At 52.4% G+C, this 17,815-nt stretch overlaps 1 protein-coding gene across 6 annotated transcripts in view; it reads right to left on the bottom strand.

The window, feature by feature from the left end:
• Camk2b (calcium/calmodulin dependent protein kinase II beta) overlaps nucleotides 1-17,815 on the bottom strand; it is an 85,172-nt gene that overhangs the window by 20,466 nt on the left and 46,891 nt on the right. For all 6 annotated transcript variants that reach the window (XM_070014535.1, XM_070014539.1, XM_070014540.1 and 3 more), the window contains exons 3-11: nucleotides 15,125-15,184; nucleotides 10,726-10,780; nucleotides 8,396-8,461; nucleotides 4,276-4,348; nucleotides 1,528-1,630; nucleotides 1,368-1,451; nucleotides 909-1,003; nucleotides 667-789; nucleotides 373-456 (exon numbers count right to left, since the gene is read on the bottom strand). In XM_070014535.1, the coding sequence (XP_069870636.1) occupies nucleotides 373-456; nucleotides 667-789; nucleotides 909-1,003; nucleotides 1,368-1,451; nucleotides 1,528-1,630; nucleotides 4,276-4,348; nucleotides 8,396-8,461; nucleotides 10,726-10,780; nucleotides 15,125-15,184 (743 nt within the window). The remainder of the gene's footprint in view (nucleotides 1-372; nucleotides 457-666; nucleotides 790-908; nucleotides 1,004-1,367; nucleotides 1,452-1,527; nucleotides 1,631-4,275; nucleotides 4,349-8,395; nucleotides 8,462-10,725; nucleotides 10,781-15,124; nucleotides 15,185-17,815) is intronic.

The following is a 17,815-nucleotide window of genomic DNA, read 5'->3' as shown; positions in this document are numbered from 1 at the left end:
GGCCCAGAGTTCAAGCCCCACGACCGACAAAAAAAAAAAAAAAAAAAAAAAAAGAATAGCATTTGTCTCTACTCCTTATCAACCAGCTGTGGGCCAGGCCTCCTTTAGGAGGAGCTGCCTTAGATATTAGGAGGGGCTGGCTCTGTGCCTGGAGCCAAGTCCACACCAGGGCCACAAGAACACTTTGGGCAGTTTGCAGAGTTAGACTCTTCTGGTCTGGGATTTAAGAATGAGCAGTTCGCGTGGGGGGGGGGATAGTGGGGGTAGGAGTTCCCTTCTGCCACTGGGTCAATGCAGGTGTTGCTGACACTTCAGCCCAGGGTTCGTGGGGACAGATTGTACAGCAGTGGTGGGGGCTGAGTGGTGCCTCACCTTGAGCTTCCTCCTGGCATTGAATTTCTTCAGACATTCCACAGTCTCTTGTCTGTGCATCATGGAGGCCACTGTGGAGCGTTGCTGTGGGGAAAGGGGAGGTCACCGACAGCAACAAGCTGTCCCCAAGGAAGTCTCAGCCATGGGAGAAAGGACCAGCTGAGGTCCCTCACAGACTGCTCTGCCCTCAAAAGCTGTCAGTGTCTCCCAGGCCAAAGACCACAAGAACACCCAGAGAAACCCAAATCCATTTCAGGGCCCTCACCACGCCCGCCAGGCTGAGGGACGACTTACGCAGACCCATGGATGCTTCAGGGCCTCGTGGGCCGTGATGCGCTTGGCGGGGTTGATGGTCAGCATCTGGTTGATGAGGTTTTTGGCCTCGGGGGTGACGGTGTCCCACTCAGGGGACGGGAACTGTGGATGTAAAATGTCCCAAGAGGCTGAAGCATTCTCAGGCCAGGGTCAGGAGAAGCACTCAGGGCATGACCTCAGAAGACTCACCCCCCCCCCCGGCTCCCAGTGCATGCACTCACGTCATAGGCCCCAGCCTTGATCTGCTGGTACAGCTTGTGCTGGTCCTCGTCCCAGAACGGTGGGTAGCCCACCAGTAGGATGTACAGGATCACCCCTGTGGACAGGGCTGTGAGCAGCAGGGCCCTGGGGTCCTCCATGTCCCTTTACTCCTCTCCAACAGCAGACATATTGGTAGGATGGCACAAACAACCCTTCCTGCTTTATATGCAACCTATTTCACCAGGGTGCCCAGACAGGCTAGCCTCTGCCCAGGGGAGACCACGTGCAAGGAGTAGCCTTGCCAGGTGGTCTGACAACCCCTGACAGGCCCCAGTCCCTTCATTCCTGGCCATGCTGCTCTGACCCAGGGCAGGATAAGCCAGCCACCTACACACTCCAGAACGGAGTTAATAAGCCTAAAAATGCCCTGAAATGCTGCCAAACACGTGCCACCCACCCATTCCACACACGAGTCTCACCACATGCCCAGATATCCACAGGTTTGCCATATGCCTCCTTCCGCAGGACCTCAGGAGACAGGTAACCTGGTGTGCCCGCAAACCCTATGGAAGGAGAAGAGGCCATGAAGGACTGCACAGGGCTGCCAGCACCCTCTTCCCTCCCCATCAGGGAACTTACCAAACCATGCCTGCTGGTCCCCCTGTACCTCGATGGCCAGGCCAAAGTCTGCCAGCTTCACGGCGGCCCCTTTGCACTTGCTAGCCAGGAGCAGGTTCTCGGGCTACAGCAAGGTGGCAGCCATGAGGGAGTGGCGTTTACACCCAAGGCAGTCACAAGACAGAGATGACAGCAGTTTGCAGAACAACAGTCTACCTGTCTAACACCGCATGCCCCCTCACATGGACATCTCAGGCATGGCTGAACCCTAAGCCTGTACTCTACTGCTTGAATCCCCTTGGGGACAAGGATAGCAGCTTTTCAGAGGGAAGCTGGCTCTCAACCATAGCTTGGATCCCCTATATCCCAGATCAGAAGTCTGGGACTAAAAGCTCCAGCTCACTCTTCTATGTGAGCTCCCACTTCCCCAGGGGCAGGCCATTCAACTCTGCAATGCTTGCAGGGCTGGGGCTCCCCCTGGTGGAAGCACTACTCTGGTGCAGCCTCCCTTTTCTTAATAGTGCAAGGTGGGGGTTGGGGGAGACATTACTGAGGGGCTCAGCCCTTCCTGCTTCCATGGCCCTCCAGGCTTGTCCACATGCCCAGGACACCCACCTGCCAGGCAGAGTCCCTGGCTCTGGCCAGCACTAGCACACAGAGTAGAAAGGAGGTTTCTGCCTCAACCACCTCTTGTCTGCACCCATGGTAAGGAAAGACAGATTACTCAAAGCCCCCTGGGAGCAGCACCGTTACTCAATTCAGACCCTATCCTGCAGAAGCTGCCTCTAGACTTGCTGGGACTGATGCTTCCCCTGCCTTCCTGTCCAGCTGCCTGGCCCCGTGTCTGCGCTATCTCCTGGTCCTTGAGGTGCCCCACAGTGCTTAAAGTCTTCAAGGGAGCTTACTGCTTCTGGCTTCCCTCATCCCTGACCACCAGAGGATACCCTGCCCCCCAGGCAGCCTGGAAGCTTCCTTTTCCTTCCTCTCATAGACTGCTCTCATCACACTGTGGCCTACAAGCCACTGCTTTCTTAACATGGGCCCACATTCTCCAAGATTTTAAATGGTGCAAGCATGGTTCTTGAACTGGAAGTGTATCAGTCCCACATGGAGAGATGTGCATTTCAAAGACAAGCGCTCAGATGCCACAGACAGAGCAGAGCTTCCCAGAGCTCTGGCTGATGCCTGCAGAGCAAGCAGGGTCCATACTGCATGCCAGGGGTGGGGGTGTCCCCCTAGAATTCTCCTTCTTCCTGGCCATAGGCCTGGCACACTTGGCCCTATCATCCTGACTTTGCCAAGGCGACCAGGGCCGGGACCCCAGGCTCATCAGGCTCCCACATGCAGAGGCTTCTGAGAGGCTGCAGCTTTCCTGTGTCCTGGGGCTGACAAATCTTTTACACAGAACCTGGAGCCTACAGTCCATCTCTAGGCAGCAGGGAGTGATGAAAGGGGTTGATGTAGTTGCCTGCTGTCACCACACTGTCCCCAGTAGCCCTCTGTCCCCTGTGTCCCCACCTACCAGGGATGCATCTTGATGGAAGTCCAGAAAGAGAGACCCTGATTGTGCATTTGTTGACAGGCTGCCAGCCCCAGATCAAGAGAGACTGGACAGGATGTGCAGACATCCCACAGACGTGTACACACATGTACAATGCAACCTCAATCTGTATACTCAAGTATATGCACACTTGCCTCAGTGTACCTGCATGTAAATATAGCCATATAGATAGTGTTAGAAATAAAATTAGTGGTGGTCCATTTTCAAGGCAAGGCCTTAAAGACCCTTAGTGGAAAGTTTCTAAGGAACTTGCTTTCACAATGACCTAGTGGTTTATTGTAAAGTTTATGTACCTGTCAGATTCCTAGACAAACAGGGTAGGTCAATAGGATGTTAGAAAGGGGCCAACTAGGCCGGGCGTTGGTGGCTCACGCTTGTAATCCTAGCTACTCAGGAGTCTGAGATCTGAGGATTGCGGTTCAAAGCCAGCCCGGGCAGGAAAGTCCGTGAAACTCTTATCTCCAATAAACCACCAGAAAACCGGAAGTGGCGCTGTAGCTCAGGTGGTAGAGCAGTAGCCTTGAGCTGAAGAGAGCTGAGGAACAGTGTTCAGACCCAGAGTTCAAGCCCCACTACCGACAGAAAGAAAGAAAGAAAGAAAGAAAGAAAGAAGGAAAGAAAGAAAGAAAGAAAGAAAGAAAGAAAGAAAGAAAGAAAGAAAGAAAGAAAGAGGCCAACTAGCAAGAGGAAGGATGGAGCACAATGAAATGAGAATAAGTAAAAACTGTGTGCATGCCAGAACGCACAAACCCAGAGAAGCCTTCCTGCCATAAGAGAACATGAAGAGATGGAGACAACCAAAGCTCATTTGTACAAAGAGGTGCATGTATTCAAATAATCCCATAGAACAAAATGAGACTGTGAATGTACAGCCCATAGTTCTCTGCCAATGAGGAATCAGGGGAGGAGAGTAAAATGCCCACAGAAACTGCTTTGGATGTGCCTGCCTACCAGATACTCCATCTTGTAAGACTGCTATTAACCATTAAATCTTACTTTCACTGTACTTTGTGTATCTGAGTCTATTCTTCAAGCTTGGCCATGTGTTTCTCACAACAGGCATGTACAATATACATGTACATATGCACACTTGGTCTCCATACAAGCCCACGCTGTGCACATTTACCCACACTCCACTTTCCCCTCACCTCCTTTAACACAGCATGCAGGTGGGGATGATAAACACCTGCCACGTGGGGGAAACTCACCTTGAGGTCTCTGTGGACAACCCCCATCTGGTGACAGTGGAGTACAGCCTCCAGGATCTGCTGGATGCAGTGACTGTGGCAAACAGCAGGCAGGTTAGGTGGATGGCGCTGGATGGTGGGAATGGAGGAGCAGCCGGAGGCATAAGGGAGGATGGTGGTGCTGCTCAGGAGGTAGTGCTGGACTCACAAAAAGTGACTTTCTGGGAAAACACTCTCCTTCCCACTTTGACCCTCCCCAGACTCAGGCTGACTCTGAGCTATGGGCAGAGAAGCCAGGCTGACCTATACTCTACAAGGCAGGCTTGCCCCCAGATGAGCTCTGGGGGCAAGGAGGCAGGGAGACTGAGGCAGGGAAGGGCCCAGCAGGCATGGGCAGGGGGTCATCGTGCACAGATATGTGCAGGCCCAGGCTCTGCCCACTCAGGAGCAGCAATAATGTGCTAATATATGTATTATTTCCTTTTAAACAAATGCAAACATGTTGCCTCATGGCTTCCACATTAACTAGCACAGCTTTACCTGTTAGCTAGCTCAGATCCTGAGGTTAAGGGGCCATATACAGGCCCCATCCAGCCATCGTCTCAGGTCCTTCCAGAACATGCCTGCTGGGGAAGGCTCTTTCTCAGCTGTCTTCGGGCCACCTTCCCTTACTTGTGCTTCAACACAAAAGGCTATGTGTGTGGCCTGAGCTCTCTTCTCCCTGGAGCCAGGCATAAGCCCTATAGGGTGCAATCTAGCCCCCAATCCCTGGGGACAGCTCCATGTTGGGTAAACATGTCTGAGCCCAAGTCCTCTGCCACAGGCTGCCCAGGACAGACTTTCTCTGACCTACAAAGTGAAGCGGCTCCTCCTGATCCTCCCAGCAGCTGCTAGTCCCTGTGCACTGCTTTGCAGAGCTGTGGTCACTATGGGCCTTGGTCTATCCTGACAGCTGTGAAGACCATGGGCCTCTGGTTTTGACTACAAGACTTAATTTTTAATCCATCTTTGCTGCTGGCACAGGCCTACTGGTCGGCCAGCCTTCCCTCTATCTGGGGCACTCTTCTTGTGCAGAAATTTGGGTAGAGTCTATGGTTATCAGAAAGTGTCACCTCTCTGGACACTGGCAGGAGCCCAGGCTCTTCTCTGCACTCCCTACACTGTGCTGATGGAAATTAGTACTTTGCTGGGTGAGCTTCCTCCAGTGTGTGTGTCTGTGTGTGTACTGGTACTGGGGCTTGAATTCAGGGCCTCACACACTAGAGAATTAGTCAAGGCTAACACTCTATCATTTGAGCCATACCTCCACTTCTGGCTGTGTGTGTGTGTGTGTGTGTGTGTGTGTGTGTGTGTGTGTGTGTGTGCATATAATTTTATTTTTGTTATTTAGGAGTTGTACAAGGGTCACGATTTCATAAATCAGGTGATAAGAACATTTCGTCTTGGACAATATCATTCCTATCATTCACTTCTGGATTTTTACTGGTTAGAAATAAGATTCAGATTTGTCTGCTCAGACTGACTTCAAACCTGGACCCTCAGATCTCAACCACCAGATTATAGGCGTATAGGGGATTATAGGCGTAAGCCACCAGGGCTCAGCCAGCCTCAGATCTTGGCCGAAACTCTGGCCCAGAACTGGAAACCATTGCTCTCCAGGAAGTCTCCATGACTAAAAGCCAATGTGCAATGGCTCTGTGTGCTGTCCAGCCCCCCCCCCCGTCCTCACCAGCTCCCCTTTAGTGGTACAGGACCCAGAACAGTGCCAGACTGTTCCAGGTGTACACACAGCGTGGCCCCTGGTGCTGATATCAGTTCTCTCCCCCTCACCTGGCCCTCTTGTCACGATTTGAATCCACGCTAATAGGATCACCATATTCATGAATAAGGCAGGCCACGGCTCTCCAGGAGCCTTGTGTCCAGGGGTATGCCAGACTAAGGAGATCTAAACTGGCCAGAACACTTTCCCAAGCCATGAGCAGCCACCTGGGAAATGGCTACTCTCCAGGGACCTTTCTCCATGCTGCTCTGGCCATGATCTCCATCTTCAACTAGTATCATGCCACCTTCCCTGGGCAGGGCTGGCCCCTTAGGGCTGTCTGTCATGTTCTGAGCAGCTTGGAAGTTAATTCTGTGGTCAGATTCATTCCCAAGAGTCATTCTAAATATGAGCCAGGTACCAGATGTCGTTCTCATAGTCTAGGTTCTCAGGAACTCCAATGAGATTTTGATTTGTTTTGATTTGGGTTTGTTAATCGGGTTGGTCTTGAACTCCTGGGCTCAATTCAGGCTCCTGAGTAGCTAGGACTACAGGTATATACCATTGTGCGCAGCTTCTAAGGGTATTCTTTTTTACTTTTTTTAATTTTTAAAGTAGGTTCTGAAGAGTTTTAACTTTGCTTTTCCTGTTTTATGGAAGACTTGGACACCCCTGAGTTTTCCCACAAACTCCAAACTTCCAGTCTTGGTTAGAAGTGGGTTCATTTCTAACAGTCACTCCTCTTTTGTTTTTTCTTCTTCCTGAGAGGTTCAAGTGGTTGGCAGGCACCTAGAGCGTCCAACACACCTGCAGGGCCAGATCTGTGACTATTAGGAGTGTCCCTCCCACTGGGTTTGGTCCAGGGCTTCTGGTCCATGCCACCTGGGGCCTGGTCTTCTTTGTTAGCAATTTTGACTCTAGTCAGTGGTAGTTTTCCATTCTGGAAAGTCAAACTCCCCCTCTTTGCCACTGGGTACAACCCATAGGGATTTCCAAGTCAGACTCCAGGCAACACTACCTGAGGCATTAGTTGAGGCCACCAGGAGTCTGAATCCCGGCTGCCATGATTCTCCCTCCTTGCAGGCCCTGGGCTCAGCCAGCACAATGGTGGAGGTGCTGCCCTATGGTCACTGGCCTGTCTCACTTGCAGGACCAGCTCAGGGGGGGCCTCTCCACAGGGCTCCCTCATGCCCCATCTCTTCCGTGTAGCTCTGCCTCCAAAATATCTGCCTGGGTATTGGCACTCCCTTCACTCAGGCTGTTCACCCCACTGCACAATCTAACTACCGGTCAGCCATCATTGGAGCCCCAAGCCCCAGAGAAGCAGAGAATGTGTGGGAAGAAACAAAAAGCATGCTGTGAGATGGAGCCCCATCTCTTCTGGCCTGGGTTCAGGGGACCTCAAGCACCCAAGACACCCCCACATTGGAATCCAATATCCCTAGGGGAATTTGGGGATCACCTGCTGGTAGGAGAGCCCTAGCAGGGGATATAGGGTTATTCCTTCCTCCTCTATTGTAATGCTCCAAAGGCTCCTGAGACCCCAAACAGCTTAAGCACCTGAGAATAAATACCTGGCTTTTCCCTTCCTGCACCTGTGGCAGGAAGAGTGTCTAGGCAGGTAGGACTTCTTCTGCAGGCCTGGCCTGCAGGAGTCATCATGGCCACCAGGGGGCACTGCATGTTTGTCAGAGACAGACTGAGGCAGTCTAGTAAGGCTGCCCAGCTTCCTGGCAAAGTAGCCACTGATCTGGGAAGACAGCCATTCTGGCTTACCCAGCAGCCCCTCTGCGCCTAAGCCCCTCCTGGGCAGCACTGATCCTCCATTTTGTGGGGAGGGACACTTGTTGAGGCAGGGGGGATTCCATGAAAGTCTCCACGGACCACAGGGATGCCCATACCACAAGCAGGCAGGAGGAACCCGTACAGTGCAGGAGGGCATGGCCACAGGGCACTTATAAGGAGGTGATGCCCAGCATCTGGAAGGGCCACCAGGACCCTCTGCCCAGCAGACAACCCAACTCCATGACATTCCTACACAGCCGCTCAGAGCAGAGAGCAACTTCACACTACTGTCTGCTTCTCTTATAGGTAAAACAGAAAAAAACATCATCCTCCTGTGTTCCCAGGGGCTGCACTTCCAGGCTGTTTTACAAAACACAAAAACTTCCCTGAGGCCATGCCTCTGTTTGAGTCAAAGCCACACCAGCTGCAACTGCACCAGGCAGCTCTTTGTAGCACCCAGGGCAACAGAGCAGGGGGCATTTCCCGCCAGCACCCTCCATGAGGGCCGGGTGGGTGACAGGAGGTGAGGGTTGGCTGAGGGAGGAGGGGCTGAGGGTGAGGAGGGTGGAACAAGGTGGTATGAGGCCCTGAACTTACCTGGCGTCAGCCTCGCTGTAGTACTCTCTTGCTACAATGTCTTCAAAGAGCTCCCCACCAGTGACCCTGGAGGGAAAGTACATGGCCACATTGCTGTCATCACCATCACCATTTCCACAGTCACCACCACCACCACCACTTCCATCACCATCTCCACCACCACCACTACCACCACCATTACTACCATCACTATCATTACCATCTATTACCATTACCACCACTACTACCATTATCACCATCACTACCTCCATTACTGTTATCACCATATCATCATCACCATCATCTCTGTCACCACTTCCACCCTACTGCTATCATAACTCAGGGCTAACAACATCCCAAGTGCTCACTTTCTCATACGACCTTTGGTATCTCTGTCCTCACCACTGTACCACACACTGAGTTTAAGAGACAGACAGAAGAGACTTCTACAGAGTGGGTAGCATGGGAATTTCAGCTGGGCTCTCCTATCTTATGCCCACATTGTGACTAGGTCTAAGAAGATTCTCCCCCCCTCCTTCCCCCGCCGGTCTCAAATCCCCCAGTCTAGAGCTGTGTCTAGCCTTCAGGGCTAATGAGGTCCTTGGCAGGAGTGACCCAAAGGAATGGAGACTGGGTTTCAGTATTGGAGAAAAACAAAGCAAGGAAGTGCTGGTGTTAGTATGCCCTTGCTCCAGGCTAAATCCACCCCAATGATCACGCTGAGGTCCCCAAAGTCCCTCAGACTAAGGACCTTCTAAGGTCTCACTTTGTCTCTGAGGGAACTGTGGCCCTTAACAGGGCTACCTGAGGGTTGGCAGTCTTGGAGCAGTGGTCCTGGAATTACAAGGCCTGAACTAGACCTGGCCAAGCCACATGGCTTCAGTGTCAGCATGCCATGCCCAAAGCAGAAACAGCAATGTCAGGACCACATGCACATGCCCATACCTGCCCCTCCACTTCCTATGAGGGGCAGCAGCCTGACCCACATGGAAGCCTCTTCCATGTCCAGATCCAGCCCCTGAACCCTTGACACAGACCCCCAAACTTCCAAGGGGCCTCAAAGCCTCTGGAAGGAGATGCTAGTCCTGAACTCTGTTGCGCTGCAAGTTGAGGAGAAGGATATGCGGGCCCTCAGGACTCACCACCTCCAGCTTCTACATCTACCTGGCCTGGGCTGCTGCAGCCCTGACATGTATGTGCACACATCTGCACAGCACCTCGAGCACCTGCAGCCATGGGTTGGCTATTAGGAGCCCTGGACAGGGCCACCCTCTATCCAGAGGCCTCTCCACATCTTGGGAAAAGAGGCTAGTGAAAGGGAGGTCCAGAGTACACAGGGAACTCAGCAAGCCCACCAGCCTCCAGGCCATGGTGCAATTTCAGGGTGTAACCTCAGCTGGGAAGTTGTAGCTGAGCTTGGGTCAGTCCAAATTACCCAATTCCAGACAGGGTCTGGAAAAGGGGTGCCTGAAGGCAACCAAGCCCCTGCAGATACAGCCTTGGACTCTCTAGACCAGAGGATCCCTTGTGGGTGGAGGCTCCTCAGGCTTGCACACCCCACAGCCTGAGCAGCTGTTCTTTGAGGCTGAGAGGCAGCTTCTAGGAAGTACTTCCTGTCATCGTTTGCTTATTGCTCAAGGGCAGCTGTGGGAGGCTGTGGTTACCATGGCAACAGTATCCAGCTTCCCTGGCTGTGTGGTCTGCAGGCTGTAAGGGCAGGCCAAGGCCCATGGGCCCCCATCTAGCCCAGGGTCCTGAAGCAGCCTTCATTCACGGACAGCTAAATATAGCAGTGCTTGGTGGGAGCTGTCAAGAGTGAGGGAGGTGAGATCATCGCTTCTAAATCCAGCAGGAAGTGCGAGGCGGCACTGGCTCTAGACGCCTTCTTGCTCAGCTACTGTGTGCGTGCCTGTGCGTCCATGTGCAAGCACACACACAGCACAACCAGGCACACAATCATACATGCATCTATCCCCACAAATCACTCCTAACACGTGTGCAAACATACATTCACACATATGCACAGACCCAGTATGCCACCCCCACACACACGCTCTCCTTCCTTCACACGCTCAGGCACCCACACACTTCAGAACATCCACACATGTGCACCCATGCACGCGGGCAACACACCCACACCAGCCAGCATGAGGGCCCTAGAGAAGGAAGGTGAATGCTCTGTCTGGTCCTCCCTCTTCTCTCACTCCCACTGGCCTTTTGCGTGGTAGGGGGGGATGGGGGACACCCAGGATATCTGCTCTACCCCACAGGAAGCCATTAGACCAGTGCAAAGCCAAGGAGAGTTAAGGGAGGCCAGACTGGGGCTGGCGATCCTTAACTCTGGCACTTACAGATCGAAGACCAGATAGTGGAAACCCTCCTCAGAGATGCTGTCATGGAGACGCACTGTGGGGGAGAGAAGCCATTAAATGTGTGCTGGTAGCCCTGGACACACCCACCCTCCACCCCACCCAGGCACACACCAACCTGTGTGACTGCTTAGAGAGAGTGCTCCCTCCCCTCCCACCCCCTCAACCCCACCCTCAGCATGGGGACAGGCTGCCTGGTGCAGCAACACCTAAAGGATCAGATCCTAAGTTTCAATTTCAGAACCTCAGGCCAGAGGGTGTGGGGCACCATTATCTTCCTCTCCTCAGTGCCCTTGCTTTTACACTGCATACCAAAGTCTGTTTACAGCTTCAGGGCTCTAGACCTTGCCTGGTACAGGACAGGAGCTTGAGAGGATGCAAGGAGCACAAAAGCAAACAGAGGAAGGACTGAGGGGGGAGCAGGGCAGTCTCAGCATAGGGCAGCTCCCTCGTCTGCACCAAGCAGAAAGGAGCTCCCAAGAATGACTCACATTGTACCCTGCTCTTTCTTCCACATTCTGAATCTTCCCTTTGCTGGAAAGACAACAGGCACTGAGTGCTCACCAAATGCCTGGGCTGCTCTGAGCACTTTGCATGTGTCAACTCAATTAACCTGCCAACCACCCTGCGTGGCTACAGATGAGTGGCACAGAGAGGCTGAGTAATGAGCTGAAAGTCACACAGCCCACAAAAGATAGAGAGGGATGTGGATGCAAGGCTTAGTCTGGCTCCAGTGCTCATACTGCACTGGCCTTGGCCTCTCTGTTTCTTGGAACCCCAGCAGGCTGATCTTGGTGGTCTCATTGTTTCTCAGCACTAAAAACTGAGCCATAAGTGGTTAAGGGTGAAGAGCTTCCAGCTTCTCCTTGGTCCTGCAGCCCCCAGGGCCTCAGGCACAAATAGTCTACACAGTTTCAGCCTGTTCCTGGGACCCGGTCATGTTGTCCTAGTTTCTAGCTGGCTTCCAGGGCCCTCCCAGGACCCAGACTGACAGTCCTCCCACCCAGGAATTTTGATCTGGTCTCTGGGGCTCAGGCTTTGCCTTACAGATTGCTGGGCTCCAGTAGCTCCAGACCAATGGCCTTTCTCACAGCATCCACACCTCAGGCACAAAGGCCTCCAAGCCCTGAGGGCAAGGGTAGCCCTGAGTCCTGCCACAGACCACGAAATGCAGAGCCATGTACCTCAGGCCACTATGCTGGCTATGTGACTTGGGCCACAGTAGACACACAGCACTGAGCCTCAGTCTACTCCTTTGTGAAATGGGATAAAAGCACCTACTCATGAGCCATGGTGATGATGAAACTCACAGGATATGGTGAGCACTAAGCAAACCCCAGCCCAGTTATTATCATTGTCACCACTGTCATCTGAGTGTAAGGAATCCCATGTAACTGAGTTGCAGTACCAGGATCTGGGGCCACTTAGGGACCTAGGCTGCTTCTCAAATCCGGGACAGAAAGCTATGGATCTGGACAACAGCACTGGCCTAGCAAAGACACATGAGGCCCGGGCTTTCCTCATTTCTTACTCCATTTCCCAGATCCAGGCACAGCTTCTTCTTTACTTTCCCTAGCCCATTCGTTCAGGGCCCATGTCCTTTCAGCTTCCTGGGACAAGGGCAGTTCTCTTCCCCTGGGGCTGTCTGGGAGCCAACACTGACCTGGCCCAGGCTGATGCCCCCAGCAAGAATAGGCTTGTGAACCTGTGTCAGGGCTTCACCTCCTCACATCTCCTCTCTGGCTGACTTCTGCCTTCCTTGGTCCTAGGGCCTCATTCACCACTCCACCCAGACTGGCCAGTGTCTCCATAGGATACAGTGAGTACCCTCTGGTAGCCTCCTTCCAGTGCCTGCATGGGAAATCCCTAGAGTTGAGCCAAGTTTCACTCCTCCTCCTGCTTGCTGGGAACAGAGAAGGTTCTGGGGAACCATGAGGAGGAGGGGTCTTCCCTCATCTATCTCTTGGAGCCCTCAAAGGCAGAGTCTGGGGTGTTTAAGTAGTTTACTAAGCAACCTCTTTTCTTCCTGGTACAGGAAGAATGGGCTGCAGGTAGAATTTGCAGGCCTTCAGGTACTGTTCTCTGGCCTGCCAGAGATGGGCAGGACTTGAGGTGTGTCCTGTCTCCTTATAAGGCAGCAGAGCCTATAATGTGAAGGAGCTACTGGGGCTCTGTGTGGGGAGTCCAGGCAGTGTGCATCTGGACACTTTTTATAAAATGTGTGTGTATGTGTGTGTGTGTGCATGTGCACACATGCACAGGTGTGCTGGTCCTGAGGCTTGAACTTAGAGCTTGGGTGCTGTTTCTGAGCATTTTTTTTTGATCCGGTGGTGGGGCCTGAACTCGGCCTGGGCACTATCCCTCAGCTCTTCAACTCACTTGAGCCACAGCGCCACTTCCGGCTTTTTTTCTTTTTGCTTATGTGGTGCTGAGGAATTGAAACCAGGGTCTCATGCATGCAAGGCAAGTGCTTTACCACTGAGCCACCTTCCCAGCCCCATCCCTGAGCATTTTGCTCAAGACTAGTCTCTACCACTTAAGCCATAGTTCCATTTCAGGCTTTTTGGTAGTTAATTGGAGATAAGAGTTTCACAGACTTGCCTGCCTTGGCTGTCTTTGAAGCACAATCCTCAGATCTCAGCCTCCTGGGAGTCACTGGTGCCTGGCTATAAAACGTTGTTTTTTTGTGTTTTTGGGGTTTTTAAAAAAACATTTTTAAAATAGGTGCTTATTTTAATGATTTAGAAGAAAACCTAACTAGCACATTACACCTGTGAATTCACAGACTGGCCTGAGCAAAAGAGTGAATTGTCACAAAATCTATTTAAATAAAAACAGCAGGCAAGTAACACTGATGGCATCCAGAGGTGGCAAAAATAAGGTCCCAGCAGTGTCTTCCAAGTCCTGTTGGGAAGCCCTGGATCAGAAGACAGAGTAAAATCATACCCAGGCTGATACACTGCTTTCAGTCTTCCATGGGAGGGGGAGGACAGGGTCCCTCATTCTGTTCCATCCTGGGGTCCCTGCTACTAGGCTTCCTCTTTCCCTGACTGAGCAGGGAAAGCTTTTCATGGGCAAAGAGGTTCCAGGGGACAAAGGAATAACTACTAGATATAGCTGGGATCACAATCATGAGTCACCAGCCTTGGCTTCAGTAATTGTGTGTGTGTGTGTGTGTGTGTGTGTGTGTGTGTGTGTGTGTGTGTGTGTGTGTGTGTGTGTGTGTGTGTGTGTGTGTGTGTGTGTGTGTGTGTGTGTGTGTGTGTGTGTGTGTGTGTGTGTGTGTTGGTCCTGATGTTTGAACTCACAGCCTGAGTGTTGTTGCTGAGATTTTGTGCTCAAATCTAATGCTCTTGCACTTGAGCCATGGCTCCATTTCCATTTGGTAATTAATTAGGGAAAAGAGTCTCCTAGACTTTCCTGCCTAAGCTAGCTTTAAACCATGAATCTCAGATCTCACCCTCCTGGGTAGCTAAGACTATAGAAATTAGTCATCTATGCCTGGCATAAGCCTCAATATTTTTTGGACAAAAGCCCCACACATGTGTTTTCACTAGCTCCACCACAGGTATATGAAAGCCTGCCAAGCTGGCCGAATGACTCTCCAGTACACCTGTGTTAGGTGGTAAGGACTTTGGTGTCATTTGCTCTGTGGTGCAGATCACTAACATACACATGAATCAACTGTATGAAGTAAGCATCATTTACATGATGTCACAAATGGGAAGTCTGCCCAGGAGCGTGTGGTGGGCTTCCATCAAGGTCTTGGTTTACACAAGCAGGCTGTGTCAGAAAAGAGGGTCTCTACAGTTCATACCAGTGCTCCTGCCCCTATGAGTCATCTTGGCTCCTCCTACCAGGTCCCTGGGAGGAGGCAGAGCATCTCTAATTTTAAGGGAGAGGGGGCACTTGGACTCCACCCCTTTCCAGCTGTCCTCAGAGGGCCAGAGTTGGACACAGATGCATGTGTGCTTGTGCACATGCATGTGTGCACATGTGTAGCAGGAAGGCAAAGCATGAGCAGAACCTAGTGACCTAGGAGATCTGAGCCGACTGACCAGGGTCTGCACCCCTGGGTCTCTGCAGGGACTGGAACTGCATGTATGACCCAGCTCAGGACTTCTCTGAGGCTCCAGGAAGGAGCTGGCATGTAGAGCAGCTGGGTTTTCTGGGGGAATCAATGCCCCATGAAAATCTTGGCTCCCATCTAACCCAGACACAGGCAGGCAGGGCTGACAGGTGGTTCACTTGCCAAATGCCCTCCCCTTCTTGATAGGACCAGACTCCCTGATGCTGGAGATGAGGCCAGCCCAGGCTTCTGGGCACTCTTGCCAGGTGTTCAGCCAGTGAATCTCAGACACACCACCTTGGGGTCACTCACCAATGTTGGAATGCTTCAGCAGGCGACAGATCCGGGCCTCTCTCTCCAGCTTCTGGTGATCTGGGGACAGAAAAGGACAAGGCATCACCTTGTGCCCCAGTAGCTGAGGATTCACAGCAGCCATGGCATGATAGCTCCACAAGGGTGTGCAGCAGTCACCAACCCCAAGCCAAAGGACATGCCCACCCCTGGCCTGGCCCTGGGGCACCCTTCAGGCTGACTTCACCTGCTGGGTATGGGCACCTCCGAGCCACAAGTGGTAGCACCTGGGGCAGGGACACCTATGGGAGGCAGTGGGTAGATTAACTCTAGGCTGAAAGTTTCCCCGCTTGATTGAAAGAATAGACAGTGCTGCAGATTTACTCCTTCACTTATTTGCCTTGATTCCATACTCTTTGAAGCTTTCTCTTGGAGTCAAAGTCATTCTTCTGTGGCAATGGTGGGTTCTGCAGAACAACACATCTGCTTACCTGCTTATACCACTCTCAATGGCACAGGCCTCAGAGTGGCCCTGGACAGAGGAGTTGTAGAGGCCCCAGCCAGCAGACACTGGGATCCCCAGTTCCCAGGAACTGGTGTTCCTCAGGAACTTTCTCCATGGGGGTTCCAAAAATGGATCCATTTATTTAGTCATAAGTTTTATATTTCAAACAAAGGTGCCAAAGAGGCTTTTAAAAAGCTAATGGAGATTGTGAAAGCCAAAAAAGCAGAAGCCCACTTGTGACAGAAGGAGAGAGATCCATGGGATCTAGTCACATGACAGAATGTGGTGTAGCAAGGGGTCAGAGTTCCCAGGCTGCCCCTTCCACTCCCAGTGTAGCCTTGAACACTCAGCCTCCCACTGCAGCACAACATAGCCAAGAGAAAGGCAAGAGGATTTTCAGCACCAAGGACAGCGCCTGCCTCCCGCCGAGACCCGGCAGAGGCACTAGTGTCCATTGCCCCCATGCCTGCCAGAAGGCAAGCACATATAATTAATCTGCCAATCAAGTCCATGGTGGGGGGGGGAGCACCTTCCTCACCAAGGGAACTCCTCAGCCCTCAGCAGGTGCCAGTTTACAAAGGATGCCTAGAAGGTGTCCAAGCCAGGCTGAAGTCTGGTCCCTGTCCATCTGCAGGAAGGCCTGGCCAAGTCATCTCAGGAGTCATCTGTCCTGAGATGGGTGTTATATGATATAGGGTTGTGGGACACATATGCAAATGCTCTTCCATATATGCCTGCAGACATACATGTTCCCTGGAGCTCATCCAGCGGGCTCTCCCTCTTCCCACTGGACAGGCCCTCAAACTTCCTGCCCTGTGCACCCCAGCTCCCATCTGTTTCTTCACCAGCACCTGATGCTTTTGTGGAAGTATTGGTGCCTGGCCCTTGGGTGGAGGGACAGCAGAAGCTTAGGTGGAATGACCAGAAGTCCTGCCTCCCTCTCCTTCAAATGCACTCCAGCTCTCGTTCCCAAAGGCACCCAAGCATCTCCTACTGTGGCACAGGGTGGGCCTTGCAAGACTAAATGTCTACCCTCTCTTTGATGGTGAAACACACACACACACACACACACACACACACACACACACACACACACACACACACACACACACCTGCTTCCTGAGGAGGCTGACCTAGAGAAATTCCAGCAAAAGATGCGCTATTTAATGCTCCTACCGGAGAAAATACCCCACAGATACAATACAGCACTCATTTATATCCCCATAAAAGCATAGATTTAAAAAAAAACAAAAATACCAAAAAAAGCCCCACAATTTTACTCAAAGATCAAACTAAACTGGAGCCTACAATTATCTACCCGCCTGCCTGAATTCTAATGAAAAGCGCTACCTCCTGAGATCCACCCTCAGGAATGCCGAGGCCCTGGAGCTTTTCTAGGTGACACCGCCCCCATCTCAAGTGTGGAGTCCTGGCCTGCTCAGCTGTCTGCTCTGCCAGGTGCTTCAAGGTCAGCAGAGTGTGTGGGACCCAACGCTGGCACACCTGAAAGGCTTGGGGCCACCAAGCGATGGGGAAGGGAAGTAGCCCCAGCCGAGCCCTGCACACCCACACACTGACTCATGGCAGGGTGTCAGTAGCTCCCACCAAAGGCACTCCCACACACCATACAGAGCAGGTGCTCACTGGGCCTCAAAGCCAAGGTCTTTCCTCCAGGCTCACGGGCTCTGTGAGGGGACCTTGGTCTATGTCCTCTGCTCCTCTGGGGGGTACGGGCCAGTGATTGCTGGTGCCCGCAGCCTCCCCCCCCCCCAACTCAGGAATCCTGCTTACTCCTTCAGATACCACTGTGGAGGGGGGCTAGCAAAGCCAGTGCTTATAGAGGAAGGTGAGATACCCCAATGTTGGCATAAGGGAAGCAGTCAAAGGCCTGATGACAAGGCTCTTCTTTTCCTTCTCCCCACAGTAGTCTGAAAAACAGAGAGTCTGTGTCATACAGACAGCCTGGGTCATACACTTGCTGAGGCTGGAGCAAAGCAAAGCACTCCTGGTGTCACAGGCAGGGCAGCACTTGGTTACATCCACCAGGACATCACACAAACTAAAGGTCAAGTTATCACTGATGCACAGAACCATGGGTCCCAGGGAATGGCCAGTGCTGAACCATAGGCGTGGGAGGCCTTGGTGTGATGCTTGCAGGGCTCAGCGAGGGCAGTGGGCTTCTCCTATCTGCCACTTTCTTAACGGTG

Source organism: Dipodomys merriami, unplaced genomic scaffold, assembly GCF_024711535.1.
Source record: "Dipodomys merriami isolate MVZ:Mamm:240054 unplaced genomic scaffold, mDipMer1.0.p SCAF_98, whole genome shotgun sequence".
NCBI lineage: Eukaryota > Metazoa > Chordata > Mammalia > Rodentia > Heteromyidae > Dipodomys > Dipodomys merriami.
The sequence above is the reverse complement of the archived record's forward strand: the minus strand, read 5'-3'. Positions and strand labels throughout refer to the sequence as shown.